This window comes from Triturus cristatus, chromosome 6 (genome assembly GCF_964204655.1).
Source record: "Triturus cristatus chromosome 6, aTriCri1.1, whole genome shotgun sequence".
NCBI classification, from domain to species: domain Eukaryota; kingdom Metazoa; phylum Chordata; class Amphibia; order Caudata; family Salamandridae; genus Triturus; species Triturus cristatus.
Window position 1 is genome coordinate 777,287,948 of NC_140589.1, and position 25,949 is coordinate 777,313,896.

At 44.7% G+C, this 25,949-nt stretch overlaps 1 protein-coding gene across 1 annotated transcript in view; it reads left to right on the forward strand.

The window, feature by feature from the left end:
* LOC146817859 (amine sulfotransferase-like) overlaps positions 1 to 25,949 on the forward strand; it is a 363,774-nt gene that overhangs the window by 14,168 nt on the left and 323,657 nt on the right. The window contains exon 2 of the mRNA XM_085611341.1: positions 15,982 to 16,149. Within this exon, the coding sequence (XP_085467467.1) occupies positions 15,993 to 16,149 (157 nt within the window). The 5' untranslated portion in view covers positions 15,982 to 15,992. The remainder of the gene's footprint in view (positions 1 to 15,981; positions 16,150 to 25,949) is intronic.

Sequence of the window (25,949 nt, forward strand, 5' to 3'; positions counted from 1 at the left end):
CAAGAAGTCATATGCTGCCACATATATATCCCAATTCCCTAGGACTCCATGTGCTGCTCCACAGGCCATAATCCCGATGCCAGAACAGTCCAACTCATGAGCCACCAAGGGACTCATTAGTCGATCATAATCCGGGGCAGGAGACACCGTGTTCGAGAGACACAAATCCAGAGCCCATTCAAATGGAAAATCTAGGCAATGGAAAACAGGTTGCACGCAAGTAAAGTAAGAGAACCGGAAGGATAATCCATAGGCAACACTTAAAGTGGCCAGTGGTAATGTTCCATAGTATTCAAGCATCCGGTTGCGCATTTGAAGCAGCCGGGGCGGGTTGGCGTGTAATACAGATCGTGCAGCCATTGCGGAGCAAACAAACCAACAGGAGCACACCAGCAGTCAGGGCAAGAATCAACGGTAGCCCGCCGAAGACGCTGGAGAAAATAGAATGGAAAAATGCCGGTATCACACCAAATATTGTTTGGAAGGAGGTCACGAGGCCGGAGCCCACAACTTTGAAAAAATGCACCAAGCCAGTTGTTGACGAGGCATTGAATATAGTATGAATCAGAGCACCGAAATGAAGGGGGAGATCAGTATTTAACAGCGCATGCACCTCGGTGAGGGTGTTTGCCACGTGAAGGGTGAATGTTTCACCGGAGGAAGTCAGAGCGACTTCTTTTTGAGACAATAGAGCTCTTATTCTGCTCATCTTGTCGAACTCTGCTTTCAAGGTTGTGATTGAAGGCCAGATGGATACACCAGTCTCCCATGCAGGGGCGGAAAAAGGACCTTTTTCCAACAGACTACGTGTTGTGAGACAGTTACAATGTACGGAATCCCCATTAGCTTCCCGCAGCATGCCTCATTATTTAAAAGCAAATAACTACCGTTAGCTAATAATGTAAAAGTGGGTGTAATTGCTGGCACAGGATTTCCCTTCAGAATGCAAGCCAAATTCGGTGCCTGAACGTTGCAGGCGCCATGGAATTGGATGTTCCTACAGACTACTGATTGATCAGGTGTGGAAGTGCATTCCTCTCCTTTTAAATAAACTTCTTTACCCTCTCTAAGGCACCTGTATGTAAATGTGAGTGACCAAACTTCATGCAGGAAAGCAGTACTCAATGGTTCGTATCTGCCTAGGGCATAATGTTTCATACATGAACTGAACTTAAACAATGGAAATGGTAAGGTGATTAAACCGTGGATAAGCCACACAGCTGAGTTTGATTCGGCCACAGAGAAAGGTAAAGTTTCCAACTTTTCAATATGCAGTAATGAGTATGTTGCATCCTTCATGGACATGAACTGTTGTTTATCAGTCAGATTAATCGGTGGAAATAAAGATGATGTGTTCATCTAGTCCCAGGGTACTGCCTTCAATCTTTGTAAAGTCCATGCAAACTGCATTATAGAACGCAATTGATTTTGACCATGGTATAAAACAGACATATCATCCTGTACATTATCCACAACAGATTAAACAATATTATCTAATGTGTAAATTCTGGAAGAAAGGGTGTTAATGCTATTATCTATGACAGCTAGCACTTTTTCTAAATTGGCTTGATCAATAGCCTGTAATCTGGAAGCAGCTTCAATTTGAGATAATTTCCAAACTTCGTTGTAAACAGCATACACCCATCTTTTGGACCTGTCACCCACAGGACCCTTAACAAAATCATTCAAATCCACTTTGTCATTCAATTTTGATAAATGAAGTTTAACAGATGCCAAGGTGGAATGTTGCAGCCAGTTCTGACATAATTTTCCTACAGAATAGGTAGTAACAGAATGGGAAGATTCAAATCGGGGGTCCACCCTAACCTGTGTATAGCCAGGGTACAGACCCAGAAAACGATGTTGACAGGAATCTGAGTTTTTCTGCCATATTAACCACCCTTCAGGGTCTAGGTTGGAAATGTTGAAGGATGTATTAGTAATAAAAGACTGCAATGCATCAAGGGACAGATCTGTTTGATTATACCATCTTGGATAAGCGCCCAGATCAGGAATAGTAGGGGAATTCATCTTTTTTGAAGTAGCCAATCCAAGGCAGGTGGTTTGAAAAATGGTAGAATTCAAAAACAACAGGTGGTTAGGTATAAGGCATGCATGATTCAGTGCTTCTGTACCTTGTACCTGCCATGCTTTTGAACCCCAAACAGATTTAAGATCAACGGTATATTTCCAGAGCTCATAGCTCCCTATAGCTAATTCATCCATAACGGATTTGGAATACAATAATTTAGTGTGAGTGGGTCTAACTTTGGAAGCTGACTCAGGAACCCATTTTTAATAAAAGGCTTCAGGGTTAGATGCACTGAAGTCAGTAAAATATGTAAATTTGTCCAGTAGAGTTTTGGAGCTGCCTTCAACTGGTGCTGGACTATGTTCCAATTGTGTATAATTGACAACATTTCTAAATGTATTTGCTTTATGCAGGAAATTATTGCCATAGTGTTGGTAGAAAAACAACTCTCTGTAGTTTGCTTTGTCTAAATTTAAATCTTCAGCATCAAAAGCAGCATAATATTTCAAATCAGAAAAAAGAGCCTCTACGGCTTGGACATCCTAATCATCAGAGCGGATGTTTTGTTTCACAACATCCTCCATAGAAACACGAAGTACATTGGGGACATTAATTTTTTTTTTTAAAACAAATTTTATTGAGTTAGCCAAGGACATAGGCACATACACATACTCAAAGAAAGTTGCATATAGACAGATTAAGTACAAACTTAGTGTTGAATAGGATATTACAGCACCACAAGGCAGCAGTACATTGGGGACATTAATCACCTCTGTGGGACCATGAATTTGAAATTTAACAGCATCCCATATAATTCCATCTAACACAGGCCAGGCAGTAATATTTACAAAAGTCCGGTCCCTCTTTATGATGTGTGATGAGGAGTGGGGTGCCAAAGTTCCATCAATTAAACTAATTGTAGATCTTTCGGTGAGCTAGTGTCCATTTACTAGACGAAAAAACCCAACCACAAATCCAATGGACATAAACAAAAAAATAGTTATGAGCACCAGCCAAATGTAAGTCCAAGGGGCAATTAAAAAATGTATTTTAAACCAAACAGCAAAAATAGAAATTTTCGTTGGGGTATTGGAAGTCACAGAGTTAGTGTCAAATGAAAAACGTGGCTGGTCAACTGCACTTGAATGTAAACCTGGCAACGACACATCTGTGGGATAAGTATACTCAGTATCTTCAATCGGCCGGTGGAGGCAATAAAGGATTAGTAACGGTATGCATCTTGATGACAAAATGTCAGGCCCGTTGGTAGTTGCTGGAGCCAAAACAGAATTTTTCAGCATTGCTGGACAAGAGACCACTGGAGTCATACTAAGAAGAATCGGCCACTCGTAGTTTGACATTGTCAATGGAGATGTACCTGTTATCCTTGTGACCAGGAAGTGGAGGTAAAATGACTGTTCTTGTACCCTGCACGCCAAGCCTTGATACTGGAACACGATAAGAGGGGCCAAACTCCTTCTTGTTCTACACCTTCTCACGGACCAGGTCATCAACTCAAGGTAGCCAGCCAACTACCGGAATCTGAAGCACAGCATCAGTTGTGGAGGGCAAGTGTTCCTTTGCAAGACTGTCTCTGGTCTCTTGTAGACTCTGTAATACAGCACAGTGATAATCTACGTCAAAGGGTGCGGCTGACGCCGCCATGTCTAGACCATCAAGGTCCGGGACAAACATCTTTATGCCAAAGAGCATTTTGTATGGGGTCCGCCCACCCAGAGACCTTCTAGGGAGATTATTAAGTGCACGTTGAATGCTATACAGATGGGCCAACCAGTTCCTGCCAGTACCTAAAACCCTAGCTGTCAGGGATTGCTTTAAGTCACGGTTCATTCGCTCCACAACTCTATTGCCCTCAGGCCGGTATAGAGACAAAAATTTGACTTGGACCCCCAAAGATCTCATGGCATCTTTGTATGTCTTGGAGGCGAATGCAGGACCTTGTTCAGAATTAAGGGTACCACTTGCAAAAATCCCCACAAAGACACGCAAATCCCTGATGACAGTTCGAGCATCAGCACTCCGTTATGGCCAGACCCAAAGAAAACGTGTGCACGAATCCACTGCAACTAAGATTTACTTATACGCAGTATCAGAGGAGAAAGGAACGCAGTGATGTACATAAATGCACCGAGTGGTTTATTAGATATGTACAACTGTGTTTGAGGTGGGCGAGCAACATTCGAAGGTTTTATCTGCTGACAAAGATCACATTTAAGAACATAAGCACAAGTCTGTTTATACAATCCGCGCCAACAGTAACGTTGTTGTAAGAGAGTAACAGTCGCCGAATCGCCGGCATGGGCAAAAGCCATACCTTCGTGCGCTGCTGTTATCAAGGAAAGTCTGCAGTCCGCGTTGGGAATCAATCTGTCACCAACGTCATTAATTCTCACATAGGGAACTTTATCAGGACTTAAATGATAAGAGTATTTAGAAGGGAAACCCAAGGGTAATTATTACCCTTCTCTGTTGCAGCAATAGCTGCTAAGATGTCATCATCAATCTTACTTTTGGATCTTGTAGCTGCTGCTACTAGATATGTTGCCACTGCTGTTTTCGCTGCTTTGTCAGCTAAGCTGTTTCCAACAGCGTGGACACCTACTCGCTGGTGTCCTAGAGTATGAATTACATTCACGAGTGGCAGACGTTGTTTAAGGTCTGCTACTCGAACCCAAACCATTTTATGTTTGATTGTGCTACCTTTGGAATCCCGATACTCATTTTGAGACCAAAAGAATAAATTGTCATTGAAAGACTGAACACAGTAAAAAGAGTCACTCACTATAAGAGTAGTAACTCGAGGATCAGCAAACTCCAGTGCAAGCACCAGAGCACGAAGCTCTGCCAACTGGGCGGTACAATCACCAAACGTCTGTGTGTGCATGACATCAGATTTGAATTCACCATTCACGAACGTACCAGCCACTATTGCGCGGGCCGCTGAATAAGCATGCTTAGAATCCGTCGCCGGTATTGCCGAACCGTCAGTATAAATGATACAATGGTAATCCTGAAGACGGCGCAAGGACAGAGGAGCCGTATGAACAAATTCTTACTGCAAGTACTCCTGAGTCTGCAATGAGGCATCAAAGATGTAAGTGACATCCGGTGATGTCAAAGAAGTGGCTCATTGTATCCAACGTGGATGCAAAGCTTTAGAATTTGGTACGCTGGCTTTCGTTACTGCCTCTAGGGCAGGATATGGTGTAACAACCAACATGCGTTTCCCTTGCGACAGCGCTCTCTCTTTCAGAATCTCCATCTGCACTGCAGTCAAAACCTTTTCGACAGTGGAAAAGCGCATTTCAGCCAAAGTGTACAAGTGCGATTTGTAAGCAATGGGGACTGTGTCGCCCTCATTGAACGTTAAGTATGTGAAACCCACTGTGCCAGGCACAATTCTTATCACCAGGTTAGTGTGGTTATCACGCGTCATTAAGTATTTCGAAGCAAGAAGATCAGCCTGCAAAGATTGCAGGATAGCTGAATGTTCTGGCAGCCAGCTCGATTTGGAAAAAGTAGGTTGTACCAAGGCATATAGCGGCTTGATACGCTGGGCATAATCGGGAATGTAGGTACGTCCGAAATGAAAAAAACCCAGCAAAGATTTTAATTTCTTCAGTGTTGTCGGAGCACACAAACATGCGCACTTCTCCAGGAAGTGAGGTGCTAAACCTCGTCCTTCGTTGTTGAGTTCATAGCCCAAAAAAAACACTGTATACTCTGCAATGTGCGACTTTGCAAAGTTGAATTTGTAACCGAAGTCCGCAAACATGACAATGATGCGGTCAACGCGACACAGATGCTGCCATAATTCGTCGTCGGTGAGATAGATATCATCAACATATGACTACGCATCAGGGTCAATGCTCTTTAACAGAGAGACTACACGAGCGGCAAAGACACCTGGACTGTTTTTATAGCCCATGGCTAATCTTTTAAACTGTTTCTGTTTGCCGCCAGAAGTAAAGGCTGTCCATTGACTACTAATAGAGGACAGATTATGGCTATAGAAGCCAATGGAGATGTCAAGTGTGGTTTTAAACCTTTTTCTCACCAGACTATCAACGAGTGCAGAACTGTGGCTATTCTGTACCGCACTTGTCCGACAATGAGAGTTCAAATGCCGGTAATCCAAAACTAGGCGGTACGACCCATCAGGTTTGGTTACAGTGAATAAAGGATTATTCATGGGTGACACACATATTTCAATAACACCTTGATATTACAATTGTTCAAGGATTTCTGCGACGTGAGATCTAGCGTCGCGGTGCATGGGATATTGGGGTTTGTGGCTGGGGCATACACCGTAATGGAATCTCATGGCTTGGCGACAACTTATCCCACCAAACCTGAGTACGGTACAACGCTGGTGCAAGTACCTGAGCCCACTCTTCTGCAAATTCTCAGCCTGATCCTTTGGCACAGTGTGTGCAAAAGAAGAGAGGATTACCTCCTCCCCTCTAGGAGTGGCCAAAACGAAAGCTGGGGGCCAGTCCGCCTCTGCTAACAGGATGTCATATGTAGAGGTTTCCCAAAAAATCCCTTTTATGGTACGTTGTATGTCACCTTCTATTATAGTCTGTCAGGGGGAGCCACTCTAGTATCAGCAGTTTTCTACAGTAATGAATGTGTCAGTTGCTGTCACCTTCAGATATGGACGCAGTGCTTGCCGCACTACTGTAACCTCTGCTGCGCTGTCTAGCAGCGTTAGTGCCCATGTCAGGTTCCGAAGCTGCGTTCTCACTATCTGTGGCATACCTCGCTGTTAGTGCAGCAACTTTCTTATTTTGAAACGGGGGTTATTGCCGTGCAAATTTGTCCTGCTTGCTTTTACCGTCAGCCTGGTGGCGCTGCTCACGTGGATGTATGACGTTACAACGCATACATTAACATCGGGGTACATTACATCGCGGTTTTGACAACGCAAGTCATTACAACGACTTGCATTGGATGGCGCTGGACTTAGGAGTAGTATAATTTACTATTCCAACTCCAGTCTAGGGAAGGTGTTGGATAGTAAATTATACTATTCCTTGTCCTAGAGCGCCATGTAGCGCAAGTCGTTGTAACGACTTGCGTTGTAAAAACCGCGATGTAATGGCATCGCGATGTAATCCCCGCGTTGTAAACGATGTTTCCCTGCTCACGTCCTTGTTGGGCACCCCGACCTTTGCCACGCTCTTCTCCACCATGAGACCGATGTTTCCTGTGAAGAACGAGGAGAACATTGTTCAGGAACCTGAAATCTATCAGGAGACCTAATCCTAGTGCGATTGCGCAAATCATATGTGCGTTCAGTAGTCACTTGAACCGGCGACGCTGGACGAGACCCCTGTTTCTGTTGCTGCTTCCCCTGTTTTTTAGCTTTCCAATTTTGTTTAGGAAGAGCTGGACGGTCGTCTTTAGAAGACGTTCCTGTCCTAGTTTACGGTTGCATAGTTGTTGTTTGAACAAAAGGCTTAACCCCCAAACTATTGCGGCCAATGGTCTTATAAGCCTCCGCAATAATCCTTGGTAACTGCCGGGGTTTATCGACGTCTAAGACGAGGCGCAGCTGATTCGACACTTGAAAGTTAACCGCATCTCCCTTGACGTTAGCAAGGATGAGCATGGCAACTACGTCGAATACGCCGCCAAGCCTATCCCTAACTCGACCGCCGCCTCTGGACCGTGTTGATCCTGAACATGCTTGATCACGGAAGGCAGTACAGCCATAGACCGGGTGCCGAAGCTCTTTGAGTAGACTACCGCAAACACTTTACCCCAGTTATCACAATCAGCTACCTCTGGGATGAAGTCTTTCTGCAAACTAATGGTGAGGATCCTGTGTTTTTCCACAGGAGTAGAATTCGGAAAAACTGCTTCCAGCTGGTCAAATTTCTCAGCAAGCCAATAAGGCATATCGTCCTTATTCTGGGGGTGCTTGCCCATTACTGAATTAACCATGATGGGACTAATAGTAATCGCGGCTGGGCCAGCTGTTTGCGCCGCAACCCCAGGTGCCCCCACCTGGACATTGCGTGAGACGTATTGCACTAAAGCCCTATATACCATAATCAGGGCGGTATGGAGTTGATGTAAGTCATCCACCGGGGCTTGCAAATAACGTGGATGTGGTGTAAACCCAGCCAAGACTGGACAAGTGGCCCCTGGAATGGACAAGGGACCCAAACAAACCGATGTAACCATGTGGAGGAGGGCGCCATTGAACAAATACGATGCTGCCAAGCAGAAATGGGAATTTCCGCCATCCTATATGGCATGTAATTAGCCGAGACTGCAGTAGGAGTGTATGAGTGAAACGTATTATCATCCGCATTCACCTCCAGCAAAGTAACCAAAGAGTAAAATAGCTCATAGGGATGCGATGCATCGACAATCACTACAAAGATAATAGACATTCCATCGTCAGGCACCCTGAACTGCGCCAAATGACGCCAGAGAGGTGTGCGACTATGCGCTTCAATAGCGACTTCAGCCATAAGGACACAGAAAAGAAAAACAATCTATATAAACAGTAGCACAAAAAGGGTATAATCTAAATTGAAACCTTTTTAATCGTCAAGCTTGAGAGAACCTATATATTAACTATTTAGGTAGGTTTAAACCGTCACTCCCATTAACCGGAAACAACAGTGAGGGTATTGTGGACTAATATAAGCACTACTAAGGCGTCTCAATCATAAGACCAAAATGTTAGGTGCGCCATGTTGCAGGGATTCTGCTCATGCACAGAACTATGCGCAGGAAACCAAGACCTCAGTGAATTGCGGTGTACCAAAAAGTGGAAGAGATGTGGCGTCACGGCCAGGGCGACTGACTCCGGAATCTGGGCATCACGGTTCGATCCCCAGCGCCGGCGGCAGATTAGCCCAGCACCATGTGACTCTGGGCAATAGCTTGCTTAATCTTCCCGACGGCCCCCAGCGCCCAGAGACCCTTACGGGTGATTGTTCACGCTTTACAAATGTGGATTAATATTATTATTTATTATAAAAAACTCACCTCAGTACCCAGAACCCCTATCCGACTAGCATCAGTGTCTCATTCATTCTCCGTATCATCTCGAAGCTACCAATGATTAGACAACCCAGAACAAGCAACTTAGAGTACTCTCAGGAATGGTGGGAATCAGAAACACCTTTTCGTTATTATTCTCATATCAGTCCACAACAAGAGTAATCAGAGACACGATAAAGTTTAAAATGTTTATTTTTAACTACGTGCTCTAAGGTGCAATACTTTGGCTAACATAAGCAGATAAATGATTAAAAACAAAACCATCAACATTGTTACAATACCATAGAAAATGAAGAAGAAATCATATTACAAATGATAGTGGAAAACAACCACCCTCCCTTCGCTAGTAAACTAGTTTTATGAAACTAATAGAAGGTCTCTAGGCTTAATTGGGGAACCCCATATCGTAAATATCAGCTTAGGTGAATCACATCACAAGATCAGCTCTGCTCTCTGTGTCTGGAAAGGTTTTCTCCAAGTGCCTGAATCATGCATGCAAATGCAATATTAAAGGCACCCGAGTTTCAGATATTTGCAGCTGTGTGCGTGTTATGTCTAGAGCATGGGCCGATCAACCTAAATTCAAAAGCATACATTGTTATTTGACATTGACAGCTTCTGCACACAGTGTTCAGACTAAGGTTGCAGTGCACATCTAGGGATGTGAACAACAGACCGTTCTCATGTGAAGAAAAAGAAAGCAAGCAGTTTTTCTTGTAATAACAGCTACCTGCAGTGTCGTGTGCAAAAGCAGCAAATTGGCAAGATGGCATTTTACATCTAACGCACTTATGCTAGCATAGCAATGTGTGCACATAGAACCCCGTCTCCACTACCGCTTCCGGCACAGTGGGAAAATGCTAGAAAAGACAGAATGCCTGTCCAACCTTGAATAGGCGGTATTTTTCTGCTTGTTGCCCAGAATATCAATTTTGCTGATTCCATTTGTGCCTACATGATTGCGCATTATTGTGAACAGACCTCCTAGTCCCTCATTACGAGCGCCCTGGTAAATGGGATTTGTGCAGTAAGTCTTGCTACAACACAGTCCTGCTGTCGCAGTTATGAGTTTGAGATAAATATCAGCATGTCAGACCCGCTGATATTTATTGGGAGGAAATGGGCAGTATTTGCCAGAACAGGTAGATTTTATTGCAGTAAATATCAACATCCACATTAGTCCCCCAAAACTTGTGAAAGGCAATAGTGCTTGCACCATTTAAATAGTGTCAGTTTTAATCAAACGTGACAGTCATCACATCCAATAGCTAGCACCTCCTAATGAAGGCCTTAAAGTTTCTAGAAGGGCAGTGGAAAAGGCATCATACACAGTAAATATATAGGCCTGGGCAGAGTTTGCTGAGTTCTGCTCTGCAAAACTCCACGAAATGATGAAAAAACTCCACAGAGTGTGGTAAGTAGCACTGCTCGCATTTATTTTTACCGCCGGAAGTTTGTCCTGCCCTGTAAAATAACTGCAAACAGTACTATGTGTCACACCATAGGGCGCTGCGTCTTTCTGCCGCTCAAGTAGATATTCTACTCAAGCAGCAGCTTCCTCAATGCGAGCAGCAGATTTCCCAGTGTGAGGGGTCGCGACCTGCCGTGAGCACCCGCGTTGAGAAATCTCGTTGGGAGGAGGTCTAGCATGCATTTCTTCTCACACGTGCTTGCCAACTCAACATTGGTGAGCCGTGCAAGAGAGAAAACTCAGCTTCGCGTCACTTCACAGAGTTTTGTGGAACTCTGTGCGGAGTGGGCAAAACTCTGCGAACTCTGCCACAGAGCGGAATTCTTTGCCCACCCCTATAAATATACCAGAGTTCTGATCACCTATGGCTATGGCTGTTTTCAGGACGAACCAATTTAGAAAATTGATATTTATGCTGGAAAACTAAATGCATTTTGTGGGGGTACCTAAGCACACGCAGAAGTAATTTTTGCAAATATTAATGCGTTAATTAAAACATGTAATACAACAAGTGAGTCTCCGTTTCTTTCTTCAGTTTAATATTCAAGTTTTCATAGTGAGTTTGTAGTCTTCACAGTAGTTCCCAAGCCAACACGTGTTTCGTCGCCTCTAGTATTATTGTACATGCGACTTGTTCACGGCTAGGTACAAATTGATATAATAAGTTGACATTAGTTCAGCTGTTATCTCAAGATGTTTGCATACATTTGTTGATAATACAAACAAATGTGCTCCCAGGGTTGGTGATGAATTTACGATTTCTCTACGTGGGAGGTGCTATCACAGGCTATGGTGTATAGCATGCACCGTGAGTTCAGGTGAGAACCATTCTCTTTATATCAATAAGTGATCAACCAGAATCTTATAGCTCTAGCGTGAGGGCAAAATAATGTGAGATCTTCCATATGTGACTATTGTCCTTTCGTTATGTGCTGAAAAATTCAGAGAGTCATGCGGTATGCAGGATGCAGATCTGTAAAAAGTGGTGCGTGGGTGAGTGTCTAGTTCTAAAGTGATGTGAGAGTATCTAAGTATTGATGTTGATAATTCCGTGTGGAAAAAACTGACCTGAACACTGTATTTAAATAATCACTGTAGAGAGGGGGTACAGAGGAGAAAAATTGTACAAGTATTTGTTAGTGACCAAGAGGTGGAATATAAAAGTAACGCTGTAATTATGCTCATTGCGGGCAATATGCCGAAAAGGACATACTTTATGTATGACGAAAATTCCGGGTCATACAGTCACTCGACGGCGGGGGGGGGCCCAGTCCTAGTTAGGAAGGCGTATTCCAATCGTTGCGGTCCTCAATATTTATGAAGGTTGCCAATCTAAATATCAACAAGAAAAGGTGAAAGGTTCCGAATGAGGAACTCTTATTCTAAAAGGTAGTGAGCAAAAGCCCCACGAAGGGGACGGTGGATCGGAACAAATATATTTTCCCTCAGCATTCTAGGTATCTATCTTACCTCCGAGTAGAGGAGAAAGTGTCCGTAGTCTGCAAGTACCCCCAACCGCGTCTGGCTCCAATTCGAGTTGCCGGTACTGTTCGCGCGGTTTGTTTATAACTCGTGATTAAAGGTCACGTGACCATCTGTCATGTGTAGTCAATGCCTTAACTTGGCTAAAATGGGTGCCATCTTTGAGGCTGTTACTTAGCATAATACCCCCCATATATTATGGGGTGCCAGGTGATACAAAACCCTCCCCTCGCTAATTACAAATTAAAAGTTGCGTGTGTAAGCTCACAATGATCCCGGGAGATTACGCACGGCGTTCGGTCAGCTGTGTGTAAGTTTATCGTATTCTGGTTAATTATATATATCTTATAATAAGAGCTTAAAATAATGCACAGGTAATATCCAAAAAACAGGCGCCAGACAAATTAGTTATTTGTGAGGACCCTAACGTATTGGGGTCTCTCGATACTAAGAAGTGGCGGCCATTTTCGAACGGGTAGGGTTGAGTGAGCACCGAGAGCATACTCGGTGAGAATCGGTGAGGACAGTTACGTATAAAGTATTGATTATACGTCGTAGATGGTCAGAATAAAAAATTTTTGATAAGAGCTGACAGAAATAGTTTCGTTGTCGTATTGCAGGTTAAGTCAGTTAAAGTTAAGAAATGAACCTAAGCTTGCTGCTAATGATGAGAAAACAACGGTCTTGTGAGATTTTTTTCCTTCTATCTAGGAAGTTGAGAATTAATACGTATGTTTGGAGATCATGCATACCGCTTGTGAAAGGAGGGTGGTGATTTAAAAATTATATTCATCCGTAGTTGGGGTGCAAGGGTGAGTGACATCTTAAAACAGTGTAGAGTTGCATTTATACATATAAAACAGAGTACATACATGACTTGCATAATCGTCATATAAGCTGGACAATTGTATATACATGACAGGTAATGATGCGTCGCTCTGTTGACATATGCGATCATATTCTTGTTTTCATTATCATTTACCAAGGAAGTAATGCATTTCATCATCGACATTCATCCCTATATCAGTCGTACGCAATTTCAAAATCCAGGCTGCTTCATTCCTGCGGAGTGTCAGTTCTCTGTTACCCCCTCTGGGGTTCCTCATTGTTTGTTCTATACCATAGAATACGAAGTCTTTATGTGTGCCCTGAGACTGACAGTCAAGAATGTGCGTGGCTATGGGGTATCTGCGGTCTCCCTGCTTGACAGCCCTCACAAATATTAACTGCAACACCAGTTTTGTTGTTTACATCATCGAATGTAGATGTAACAGAAAATATGTGGGGAGCACGATACGTCCCTTACGTGTCAGAATAGGTGAACACATGAGGGCTGTCAAGCAGGGAGACCGCAGATACCCCATAGCCACGCACATTCTTGACTGTCAGTCTCAGGGCACACATAAAGACTTCGTATTCTATGGTATAGAACAAACAATGAGGAACCCCAGAGGGGGTAACAGAGAACTGACACTCCGCAGGAATGAAGCAGCCTGGATTTTGAAATTGCGTACGACTGATATAGGGATGAATGTCGATGATGAAATGCATTACTTCCTTGGTAAATGATAATGAAAACAAGAATATGATCGCATATGTCAACAGAGCGACGCATCATTACCTGTCATGTATATACAATTGTCCAGCTTATATGACGATTATGCAAGTCATGTATGTACTCTGTTTTATATGTATAAATGCAACTCTACACTGTTTTAAGATGTCACTCACCCTTGCACCCCAACTACGGATGAATATAATTTTTAAATCACCACCCTCCTTTCACAAGCGGTATGCATGATCTCCAAACATACGTATTAATTCTCAACTTCCTAGATAGAAGGAAAAAAATCTCACAAGACCGTTGTTTTCTCATCATTAGCAGCAAGCTTAGGTTCATTTCTTAACTTTAACTGACTTAACCTGCAATACGACAACGAAACTATTTCTGTCAGCTCTTATCAAAAATTTTTTATTCTGACCATCTACGACGTATAATCAATACTTTATACGTAACTGTCCTCACCGATTCTCACCGAGTATGCTCTCGGTGCTCACTCAACCCTACCCGTTCGAAAATGGCCGCCACTTCTTAGTATCGAGAGACCCCAATACGTTAGGGTCCTCACAAATAACTAATTTGTCTGGCGCCTGTTTTTTGGATATTACCTGTGCATTATTTTAAGCTCTTATTATAAGATATATATAATTAACCAGAATACGATAAACTTACACACAGCTGACCGAACGCCGTGCGTAATCTCCCGGGATCATTGTGAGCTTACACACGCAACTTTTAATTTGTAATTAGCGAGGGGAGGGTTTTGTATCACCTGGCACCCCATAATATATGGGGGGTATTATGCTAAGTAACAGCCTCAAAGATGGCACCCATTTTAGCCAAGTTAAGGCATTGACTACACATGACAGATGGTCACGTGACCTTTAATCACGAGTTATAAACAAACCGCGCGAACAGTACCGGCAACTCGAATTGGAGCCAGACGCGGTTGGGGGTACTTGCAGACTACGGACACTTTCTCCTCTACTCGGAGGTAAGATAGATACCTAGAATGCTGAGGGAAAATATATTTGTTCCGATCCACCGTCCCCTTCGTGGGGCTTTTGCTCACTACCTTTTAGAATAAGAGTTCCTCATTCGGAACCTTTCACCTTTTCTTGTTGATATTTAGATTGGCAACCTTCATAAATATTGAGGACCGCAACGATTGGAATACGCCTTCCTAACTAGGACTGGGCCCCCCCCCGCCGTCGAGTGACTGTATGACCCGGAATTTTCGTCATACATAAAGTATGTCCTTTTCGGCATATTGCCCGCAATGAGCATAATTACAGCGTTACTTTTATATTCCACCTCTTGGTCACTAACAAATACTTGTACAATTTTTCTCCTCTGTACCCCCTCTCTACAGTGATTATTTAAATACAGTGTTCAGGTCAGTTTTTTCCACACGGAATTATCAACATCAATACTTAGATACTCTCACATCACTTTAGAACTAGACACTCACCCACGCACCACTTTTTACAGATCTGCATCCTGCATACCGCATGACTCTCTGAATTTTTCAGCACATAACGAAAGGACAATAGTCACATATGGAAGATCTCACATTATTTTGCCCTCACGCTAGAGCTATAAGATTCTGGTTGATCACTTATTGATATAAAGAGAATGGTTCTCACCTGAACTCACGGTGCATGCTATACACCATAGCCTGTGATAGCACCTCCCACGTAGAGAAATCGTAAATTCATCACCAACCCTGGGAGCACATTTGTTTGTATTATCAACAAATGTATGCAAACATCTTGAGATAACAGCTGAACTAATGTCAACTTATTATATCAATTTGTACCTAGCCGTGAACAAGTCGCATGTACAATAATACTAGAGGCGACGAAACACGTGTTGGCTTGGGAACTACTGTGAAGACTACAAACTCACTATGAAAACTTGAATATTAAACTGAAGAAAGAAACGGAGACTCACTTGTTGTATTACATGTTTTAATTAACGCATTAATATTTGCAAAAATTACTTCTGCGTGTGCTTAGGTACCCCCTTTTTTTGTTGACTTTTGTGGCTCTGGTCACAATCATTTTTGGGAGGCTAGTGGTTCTCCCTTACCCTTGAGCACCGCCTCTAATTGATTGCATCACTAATATTAGGTGTACTCACTACAAGCGCCTATTCTCTATTACTAATACCACTGCCTAGTTTAAAACTAAATGCATTTTGTGTGCCATTAAAAGGCTTAAATGGTAAACAGAAGTGCTTGTGCTTATCGTTGCACACAACTTAGCTGATATAATGCCAGCTCTCTATTTAAAATTATCCTATTTACATGATGCACGCTTTGAATATCTGTACAACAAAGTCTTCAGCATGTTAAAACTCAGTTAAATTTACTTTGTGTTTCTATTTCAGCTCCTTGAATTATGGATGAGGGCACAGCTAGGCCATCTATGGACAAAGTATTTCTACACAGAGGAACCTATTTTGTGGAAGGGGTGATTACGCCAGACGAAATAGATTCTCTAGAGCACTTTCAAATCAGGGACACTGATGTATTTCTAATCACATATCCAAAATCTGGTAAGACCAAATTCCCATTGTTGTTGATTATTGCAACCATTTACAGTTTTGCCAAACCTATAAATTATCTTTCTTTCATTGTTAGGGAGCTATACACCCATCCTAGACAAGCGCACAAGTTAATTGTTATACAACCTAAAACTCATATTTATTCAATGCAGTACACAATACCATAATGTAATAAAAAATGCTATTAGACAAAACATTATGCATAACATTTCCTAGCTATTGTCAAAGAAAGTTTCAATTTCATAAATGACAGGGAGGCAAGGGTTTGCTTAACTTTCTTTGTTATTTCAGACTCAGCAGCCAAACAAATACCAGGATATATATATATATATATTCACAGAAAAAAACATAGGTTTCAGGGATGTTATAGTTAGCTGGCCATTTCACTCGTACAAAACCATAGAAATTCCTCCATTATAGTTAGTTCTGCTAACTATAACTCTAGCGCCCACAATGCACTGCTGCTGATGTCACATATTGCATCATTCATGGCATGGTCAGTGACATCACTAATGACATCACTGATGACATCTCAAATGACATCACTGATGACATCGCTGATGACATCATCCAGTGAGTGTAGTTTAGTTTGAAATTTAAATATGTATCATATATATACATACCAACCTGTATTGAAGATTAAATGGATATATAACTGTCTAGATGGAGGATTTAGTAGCTGTCTGACTGTTTGTTTAAGTGAGTAATTAAAAGTGTCTCACTTAATACATGGATTAGTAACTAAACTATATGAATGTGTGCATCACTGTCTCTGTTGTTGTATAACATGCTGCATCAGTTGGTCACTAACTACATGAGTGCGTATATTAGTTATTGATTAGTTGGGTGAGTATTTGTATGGGACACTGAGTTTGTGTGTGGTTGGATGGGGTGTGTGTAACTCTATGCATAGATGTGTGAATGGTTGATTGACTATGTGCATAGGTTTAAGAGTGCATGTGAAAACAGTTGTTTGGGTGACTGAGTGTATTTATTTGTGTGTTGGTGAGTGAATATATTTTTTAGTTATATATCTTTAACAAAGTAAAAAAATAAAAGCCATTGTATGTGAGAGTCAGTGTATATAAATAAGTATGTGTAAGAGTCAGTGATTGTGAGAGTAACTATATGAATGAGTGTATAATTGTAATGGTGATTTTTTAACATATTAACTATGAGTTACTATGTGATTGAATAAATGAGGTGTTGTTGGATAATTGTGTAAGTGAGTAAATGTAAGTGTGAATAACTTTTTTTCATGAGTGAGTAGGATGACTGCATAACCGACTAAGATGACTGCTGATATGTAAATGTCTATATATGTGTATAAGTGCATTTGATAGTGTTCTCTTAATTAGTGACTGCATGTATAAATGATTCTGTTGTTGAATCGGTAGTTGTGTGTAGACTTAGGAATCAGTGAGTGGGTATGTAGTAACTGGTATTGGTGTGTCAATGGTTTCAAATATGGTACTCTGTATTTTACAGTGAGTGATGAAAGGTTATACTAGTGTACGATGAGGTGTATCAGATTGTCATGTAGATGATGTCATCAGTGATGTCATCAGTGATGTCATTTGAGCTGTCATCAGTGATGTCATCAGTGATGTCACTGACCATGTCATGTATGATGCAATATGTGACATCATCAGCAGTGCATTGCGGGCACGCGAGTTATAGTTAGCAGAACTAACTATAACGGCGGAATTTCTATGGTTTTGTACAAGTGAAATGGCCAGCTAACTATAACACCCCTGAAACCTATTGTTTTTTCTGTGAATTTCTAAGGTTTTTTAAATGCTAATTTCTAACTATAACGTCTCTAAAACCTATGGTTTTTCAGTGAATTTCAAAGCTTTTTAAAATGCTAATTTCTATCTATAACGTCTCTGAAACCTATGGTTTTTTTCCGTGAATTTCAAAGGTTTTTTAAATGCTAATTTTTAAGTGTGATAGTAATTATACCTATTTTTTGTACTGATTTTCTAGTTTTTAACTGTTCATTTATAAATATTTTAAGTTATATATCCAACTAAGGATAAATATTTTATTCATTAAATAACATTATATATTTTTCTGAAAATTGCAAAAAAAACCATGAAAAAATTATTTTAATATATTTATATAATTTTCTTTAAAAAAAATGTTTTTTCCAAATGTTTTTCGGAGCCGCGCACTCAAAGCATACACATCACGGTGCGTGTGTGGATTCTAGCCGCTATTTTAGAAAAGTCGTGAAGGATCCGTGTACGGTGTGCGACGGCTGTGTGTTTTTCAGTTACATCATATACATTTAATATTACGTGATGTGCGCGATTGGTATGCGACCAGTCCGTGACTCCTGCCCCCGTGCATTTGCAACACATGCGCATTACGGTAAGAGATGCTTGCACGGTGGCGTGTCCCGCATGATTTCATATACGTGCTAGGGCACGCTGGGTGCGCAACTCCCGCAAAAAATTTTTATTTTCCAAAATGATATGTACGTGTCTGTAATATACATATTAGGGCAAGAGATTATCTAAGATAGTCATAAACATAACATATTTGTACTTATAATAAACTTATATTATTTTTAAATATATTTTCGTGAAGTCGGGTGCGTGCACCGTGAGTGCAGAGAACGAGGTCAGCAGAGGTGCTGTAGAGCCAGAGAAACCAGGTCAGCAGAGCCGTTGTAGAGCCAGAGAACCAGGTCAGCAGAGCTGCTCTAGAGCCTAAGAAGCAGGTCAGCAGAGCTTCTCTAGAACCAGAGACCCAGGTCAGCAAAGCTGCTCTAGAGCCAGAGACCCAGGTCAGCAGAGCTGCTCTAGAGGCCGAGAACCAGGTCAGCAGAACTGCTGTAGAGCCAGAGAAACCAGGTCAGCAGAGCTGCTTTAGAGCCATAGAACCAGGTCAGCAGAGCTGCTCGAGAGGCAGAGAACCAGATCAGCAGAACTAGTTTAGAGCCAGAGAACCATGTCAGCAGAGCTCTTTAGAGGGTGAGAACCAGGTCAGCAGAGCTGCTTTAGAGCCAGACAACCAGGTCAGCAGAGCTGCTCTAGAGCCAGAGAACCAGCTCAGCAGAGCTGCTTTAGAGCCATATAACCAGGTCAGCAGAGCTGCTCTAGAGGCAGAGAACCAGGTCAGCAGAACTGCTTTAGAGCCAGAGAACCAGGTCAGCAGAGCTCTTTAGAGGGAGAGAACCAGGTCATATGAGCTGCTTTAGAGCCAGAGAACCAGATCAGCAGAGCTGCTCTAGAGCCAGAGAACCAGGAAGCAGAGCTGCTTTAGAGCCATAGAACCAGGTCAGCAGAGCGCTTTAGAGCCAGAGAACTAGGTCAGCAGAGCTGCTCTAGAGCCAGAGACCCAGGTCAGCAGAGCTGCTCTAGAGGCAGAGAACCAGGTCAGCAGAGCTGCTCTAGAGCTTGAGAACCAGGTCAGCAGAGCTGATTTAGAGGGAGAGAACCAGGTCAGCAGATCTGATTTAGAGCCGGAGAACCAGGTCAGCAGAGCTGCTCTACAGCCAGAGAACCAGGTCAGCAGATCTGCTTTAGAGCCACAGACCCAGGTCAGCAGAGCTGCTCTAGAGGCCGAGAACCAGGTCAGCAGAGCTGCTTTAGAGCCAGAGGCCCAGGTCAGCAGAGCTGCTGTAGAGCCAGAGAAACAAGGTCAGTATAGCTGCTTTAGAGCAAGCAAACCAGGTCAGCAGAGCTGCTTTAGAGGGAGAGAACCAGGTCAGCAGGTCTGCTTTAGAGCCATAGAACCAGGTCAGCAGAGCTGCTCTAGAGCAATAGAACCAGGTCAGCAGAACTGCTTTGGAGCCATAGAACTGGGTCAGCAGAGCTGCTTTAGAGCCAGAGAACCAGGTCAGCAGAGCTGCTTTAGAGCCAGAGAACCAGGTCAGCAGAGCTGCTCTAGAGCCAGAGAACCAGGAAGCAGAGCTGCTGTAGAGCCAGAGAAACCAGGTCAGCAGAGCCGTTGTAGAGCCAGAGAACCATGTCAGCAGAGCTAGAGCCTAAGAAGCAGGTCAGCAGAGCTACTCTAGAACCAGACACCCAGGTCAGCAAAGCTGCTCTAGAGCCAGAGACCAAGGTCAGCAGAGCTGCTCTAGAGGCCGAGAACCAGGTCAGCAGAGTTCTTTAGAGGGAGAGAACCAGGTCAGCAGAGCTGCTTTAGAGCCAGAGAACCAGGTCAGCAGAGCTGCTCTAGAGCCAGAGAACCAGGTCGGTCGGTATCCATGTCATCCTTTGCAGCTAACTGGGTGTGTCATGATCAACAATTTGTGGACATCTCTGTGAACATTTCATTGCATGGTCACATCTGTGGCTTGCACCCATGCACATATGATGTGCTTCCATTTGTGTATTTCCATGACTTTGTGCGCAACATCACTGGACCTATAGGTGTGGGCATCATTGGTATAGGAGCAACTGTGTCCTCTGTGCAACTTGCTGTACATGTGTTGAGTATGTGCAGATGACTTAGGGGAGACTCACGTACCCAGGCTGTTGTTACCAGAGCCTTCATTGTGTGGTAACTGATGGCTGACTGACCAAGTGCTCTGCTGACATGAGTGAGACGTGTTGTGAATATGTTTGGCACAGCTGGGCTTCCACAGGAGTTGGGTCCCCTCAAGTAAGTGTGCTGTTCCGTGACATAGCCTGGGCCAATGGTGTGTGTTGTGTGAGCATGTGTATGTATGTACACATTACTTTTCATACACAGGCAGTGTTCTCTTGATATGTTCCTGTTGTTTATGCTTGCTGAGTGGTACTGTGTTCATCCCACAACTTTGCCATGGGCTACCAGATGTGTGGGTGCTTGACATACTACTGTTAATTGGTGTTTCATCATTGGGATTTGTCAGTTCTGAGTTGTGATGATGTTGTCAGACGCAGATGGGACACAGTCAGGTGTCCCCAAGGCACATGTTAGTTCGCAATATCATGTAGTTGTCCCTAGGGGATACCTTTCAGTGATTGAGACATGTGTATGTGTGTGTAACTGCTCCCACTTGTCCGGTTCAGGGCTGCAATGTTTGCAGGTGTCAGCATGTGTGCTTTATGGTTTTCCTTGGCTTCTGCATTGTCCTGGGACTGTGGGAGGTATTCTGAAGGTTACGTGATCTTTGACATCATGGCCCGGTACCGCATACTGTGCAGTATGTCTGTCATTCACCAGGGTTGTAAACTGTCCTTGTGTGATGAGTCTGCGTACCTTAGTTCCTCCCAACATTCCTGTGTTTGTCATGGGTGCATGTGCAATGTCACCTGTCCATGTGGGCTTCACAGATGAACATTGTTGCAGTTCAGGGTGTGTGGTGTTGAGGGTGGACTGATGTAAATGTTTGAATGGATGGGCCCTTAGCTCCCGTTTGTCCATGGATGATGGGCCATGCTGAGTGATTTGTGTTTGTGTAGATGTAATGTACATTTGTGGCACAAGACACATGTCTGGTTTGAACAGTTTGTAAGACATCTACCTTTGTCATCACTGTGGAGGTGTCATGCATGCTTGTGTCACCCCAATGTCTGGTCCCTGGGGGTAGTGCTGTTGTGTTTCAGTCTCTTGCTGTGTTAATTTGTGTTCATTCCAGCTTGTGTCACATGTGTCTTTTGTGCTCCCTCTCATCTCACAATGCCTGATTGCCCACTAAGGGGGTCCCAATGAAAGTTTACTTTTGTATGGCACTGTGTCCACATCTGTGTCACTGTGGTTCAGCCCCCCTCATGTGTTGTGTAGTTGCTTGGGGATACTGAGACACACACACACACACACACACATGTTGTGTCAGATGTGCAGTGTGAGGTTGCCTGTTTGTGCATCTGCATCAGTGCATTGGTATTGCTGTTGTGGGCCATTGTCTGGATGCTGTTTCTGTGATTTTCCCTGCTGTCTCTGTGAGTCATATCATATCATTCTGCACATTCATCCTGGTAGTTAGGTACCATTGCTGGCATGGAATGGGAGTTTGTGACCTGACACCTTCAGTCTACACAGGTTGTTTTGATTAGTGTGTCTATTTTTGAGATGTGTGTATGCTTCGTGATGGTCACTTCTGCTCTTGTGTCATTGTACACTGTATGCATTGTCAGCCCCCATGTGTGGTGCTTGTCTGCACATGGCCGAGAGTATGTTTTATTTTCACAGCACTGTTAGCCTAACCACATCTCTGTAGGTATGGGACACAACCACTAGTTTACCCCAAAAGTGTTTAATGTGTTGGGACCGGGAATCATACATGCTGTTTGGCATTTGCAGCTTTGACCATGATGACACTTACCTTTTGGTCACTGTGATGAGGGGGGGTTTAGACCCCATCACCACAATGCTCGACATTTGCTACAGTTTGGAACCCCACACTTAACTTTTGTTCTACACAGTGAAGGGGTGTTATTTTTACATTGACACAGTGCTATAGTGATGCTTGCCTTGTGTAGGCCACACTAATTTTTTGGTCACACATGTGCTGGTAGTTACATTGTATGTTCGAAGTCATAATCACTGTTGTTGGCATTTGTCACAGACTACACACTGTTGTCATGATGTTAGGGAGGATGTATTTTGCTGAAATACCTAATGTTGGAGTATGATGGATGCGTGGCACATCACCCATCCTATGGGTGGTGGTGGCAACGGTGATGAGCAACAGGTCCCCTATGGGTAGGGGTGGCAGTAGTGCTAGGAAATATAAGCCCTATGAGTGGGGGTGGCAGGGGTGATGGGCAACATAAGCCCTATGAGTGGGGGTGGCAGGGGTGATGGACAACAGGTCCCCTATGAGTGGGGGTGGCAGGGGTGATGGGCAACATAAGCCCTATGAGTGGGGGTGGCAGGGGTGATGGGCAACATAAGCCCTATGAGTGGGGGTGGCAGGGGTGATGAACAACAGGTCCCCTATGGGTGGGGGCGGCAGTAGTAATGAGCAACAGGTCCCCTATGGGTGGGGGTAGCAGTAGTGATGGGCAACAGATCCCCTATGAGTGGGGGTGGCAGGGGTGATGGGCAACATAAGCCCTATGAGTGGGGGTGGCAGGGGTGATGGGCAACAGCTCCCCTATGGGTGGGGGTGGCAGTAGTGATGGGCAACAGGTCCCCTATGGGTGTGGTGGCAGTAGTGATGGGCAACAGGTCCCCTGTGAGTGGGGGTGGCAGGGGTGATGGGCAACAGGTCCCCTATGGGTGGGAGTGGCAGTAGTGCTGGGCAACATAAGCCCTATGAGTGGGGGTGGCAGGGGTGATGGGCAACATAAGCCCTATGAGAGGGGGTCGCAGGGGTGATGGGCAACAGGTCCCCTATGAGTGGGGGTGGCAAGGGTGATGGGAAACATAAGCCCTATGAGTGGGGGTGGCAGGGGTGATGGGCAACATAAGCCCTATGAGTGGGGGTGGCAGAGGTGATGGGCAACAGGTCCCCTATGGGTGGGGGTGGCAGTAGTGATGGGCAACAGGTCCCCTATGAGTGGGGGTGGCAGTGGTGATGGGCAACATAAGCCCTATGAGTGGGGGTGGCAGGGGCGATGGGCAACAGGTCCCCTATGGGTGGGGGTGGCAGTAGTGATGGGCAACAGGTTCCCAGTGAGTGGGGGTGACAGTAGTGATAGGCAACAAGTCCCCTATGAGTGGGGGTGGCAGGGGTGATGGGCAACATGTCCCCTATGGGTGGGGTGGCAGCAGTGCTGGGCAACATAAGCCCTATGAGTGGGGGTGGCAGGGGTGATAGGCAACAGGTACCCTATGGGTGGGGGTGGCAGTAGTGATGGGCATCAGGTCCCCTATGGGTGGGGGTGGCAGTAGTGATGAGCAACAGGTCCCCTGTGAGTGGGGGTGACAGTAGTGATAGGCAACAAGTCCCCTATGGGTGGGGGTGGCAGTAGGGATGGGCATCATAAGCCCTATGAGTCAGGGTGGCAGGGGTGATGGGCAACAGGTCTCCTATGGGTGGGGATGGCAGTAGTGATGGGCAACAGGTCCCCTATGGGTGGGGGTGGCTGTAGTGATGGGCAACAGGTCCCCTGTGAGTGGGGGTGACAGTAGTGATAGGCAACAAGTTCCCTATGAGTGGGGGTGGCAGGGGTGATGGGTAACAGGTCCCCTATAGGTGGGGGTGGCAGTAGTGCTGAGCAACATTAGCCCTATGAGTGGGGGTTGCAGTAGTGATGGGCAACAGGTCCCCTGTGAGTGGGGGTGGCAGGGGTGATGGGCAACATAAGCCCTATGGGTGGGGGTGGCAGTAGTGATGAGCAACAGGTCCCCTATGGGTGTGGGGGTAGTGGTGCTGGCCATACAACCCCTATGGTGGCCTGTTGTTAGTGACCAGGATGTGGATCCCCTGTGTGTGTGTGCCATTTTGTGGGTACGTGTCATTTGTGTGGTAGGTGTCTGTCTTACCGTCTGCACAGTCCACGTCTGTTCCTGATCCGGTCATAGATGTAGAGTACTGGTATGACCTGCGCGATCGGATTCATGATGTGTTCATCTCATACACGCTGCTTGTTGCTCTGTCTCGTACCCATTGCAAGCTGGTCCGTCTCGTAACAGTGGATTGAGTTGTGGCGCGAATCGTAGCTGATATGCTTCTTTTCCGGATGCTGTGACGTGCCGTATGTGGTGACCCGTCCGGCGCGTAGGAGTACGCATCGTTCTTGTCAGGGCGGAATCTGCTATGGATACTGCTTCCGGGCGACTCGGTTCGGCGTTAGGAGTTACGGCTCGGACGAAGAATGGAGCTTGAATCACAGCCTATGTGTCGGTCGGGTTTTTGTCAGTTATGCGCATCGTACTTCATCAACAGGATGGACCGGCTACGGGTATGTGTCGGTCGCAAGGTAAGGCTACGAACAGCTCTCGGAGAGCTGTCCGACCCGGATCGGAATCGACCCCTTAGTGTTGGAATATAATCTGTAGTTTAGAGCTGTGCTTGAAAAATGATGCAGTAAGGCTTTGGCTATGTCATGTTTTGGCTATAACTAAAGTTGGCTTTTTCGCTTTGCAGTTATATTGTTTGGCCATCATTGCCATCCCATTCATAGCTATCATAGCTTCAGTTAGTCCCCCGAGGAAACCAAGACTATATTTACAATGGGGCAAAAGCGAAGCTACTACTTCCAGAATGCACAGAGCTATTGTTTACAAATTAATGACATGTCACACGTGGCATGGGGGGGTGCACTGAGCAGTTATGCCTTTCATTTGGTCTGTTTTTTCATCTGATGGTGCAGTGAGTAGGGAACTTGTGTTCATACGTAACAAGGACTCATTTTTTTCTCTACATTAAGGGGTCTATTAGGATATAGGGCGGATCGCCACTGCCCGCATGGCAGTGGCAATACGCCCTACAACACACCCTGCCCACCACCCATTTCCCCCGCCATATTAGTATGGCGGGGGGGACCCCGCCAGACAGAAAGACTGTCTGTCGTTTTTCCGCCGGTCGACCAGTCGACCGGGCAGAAAAGGGGCTGGATATGGTGGCGGTGTCTCCTAGACACCGCCATCCATATTAGCAAGGGCAGCGGTGCAGGGGTTTCAATGGCGGAGACCCCGCCATGGAAAGCCATCCGGAGTTTACTTAGGGGGGCCCGTTGCGGGCTCCCAGGGTATTGGGGGGGCTGCACATGGGGGTACTTATGGTACCCCCCTACATTGTCATGGACAGGGTGGCAGGTACTGTGTGGTGCCTGTCACCTTGTGCATGACAATGCACAACATACATTCCCAGCATTGTAACGAGCGGTGCTGTGAGCACCGCCCGCCACAATGCTGGGAATGGAGGATGCCACCGCCGCGGTGGCATCCTAATTGCTGAT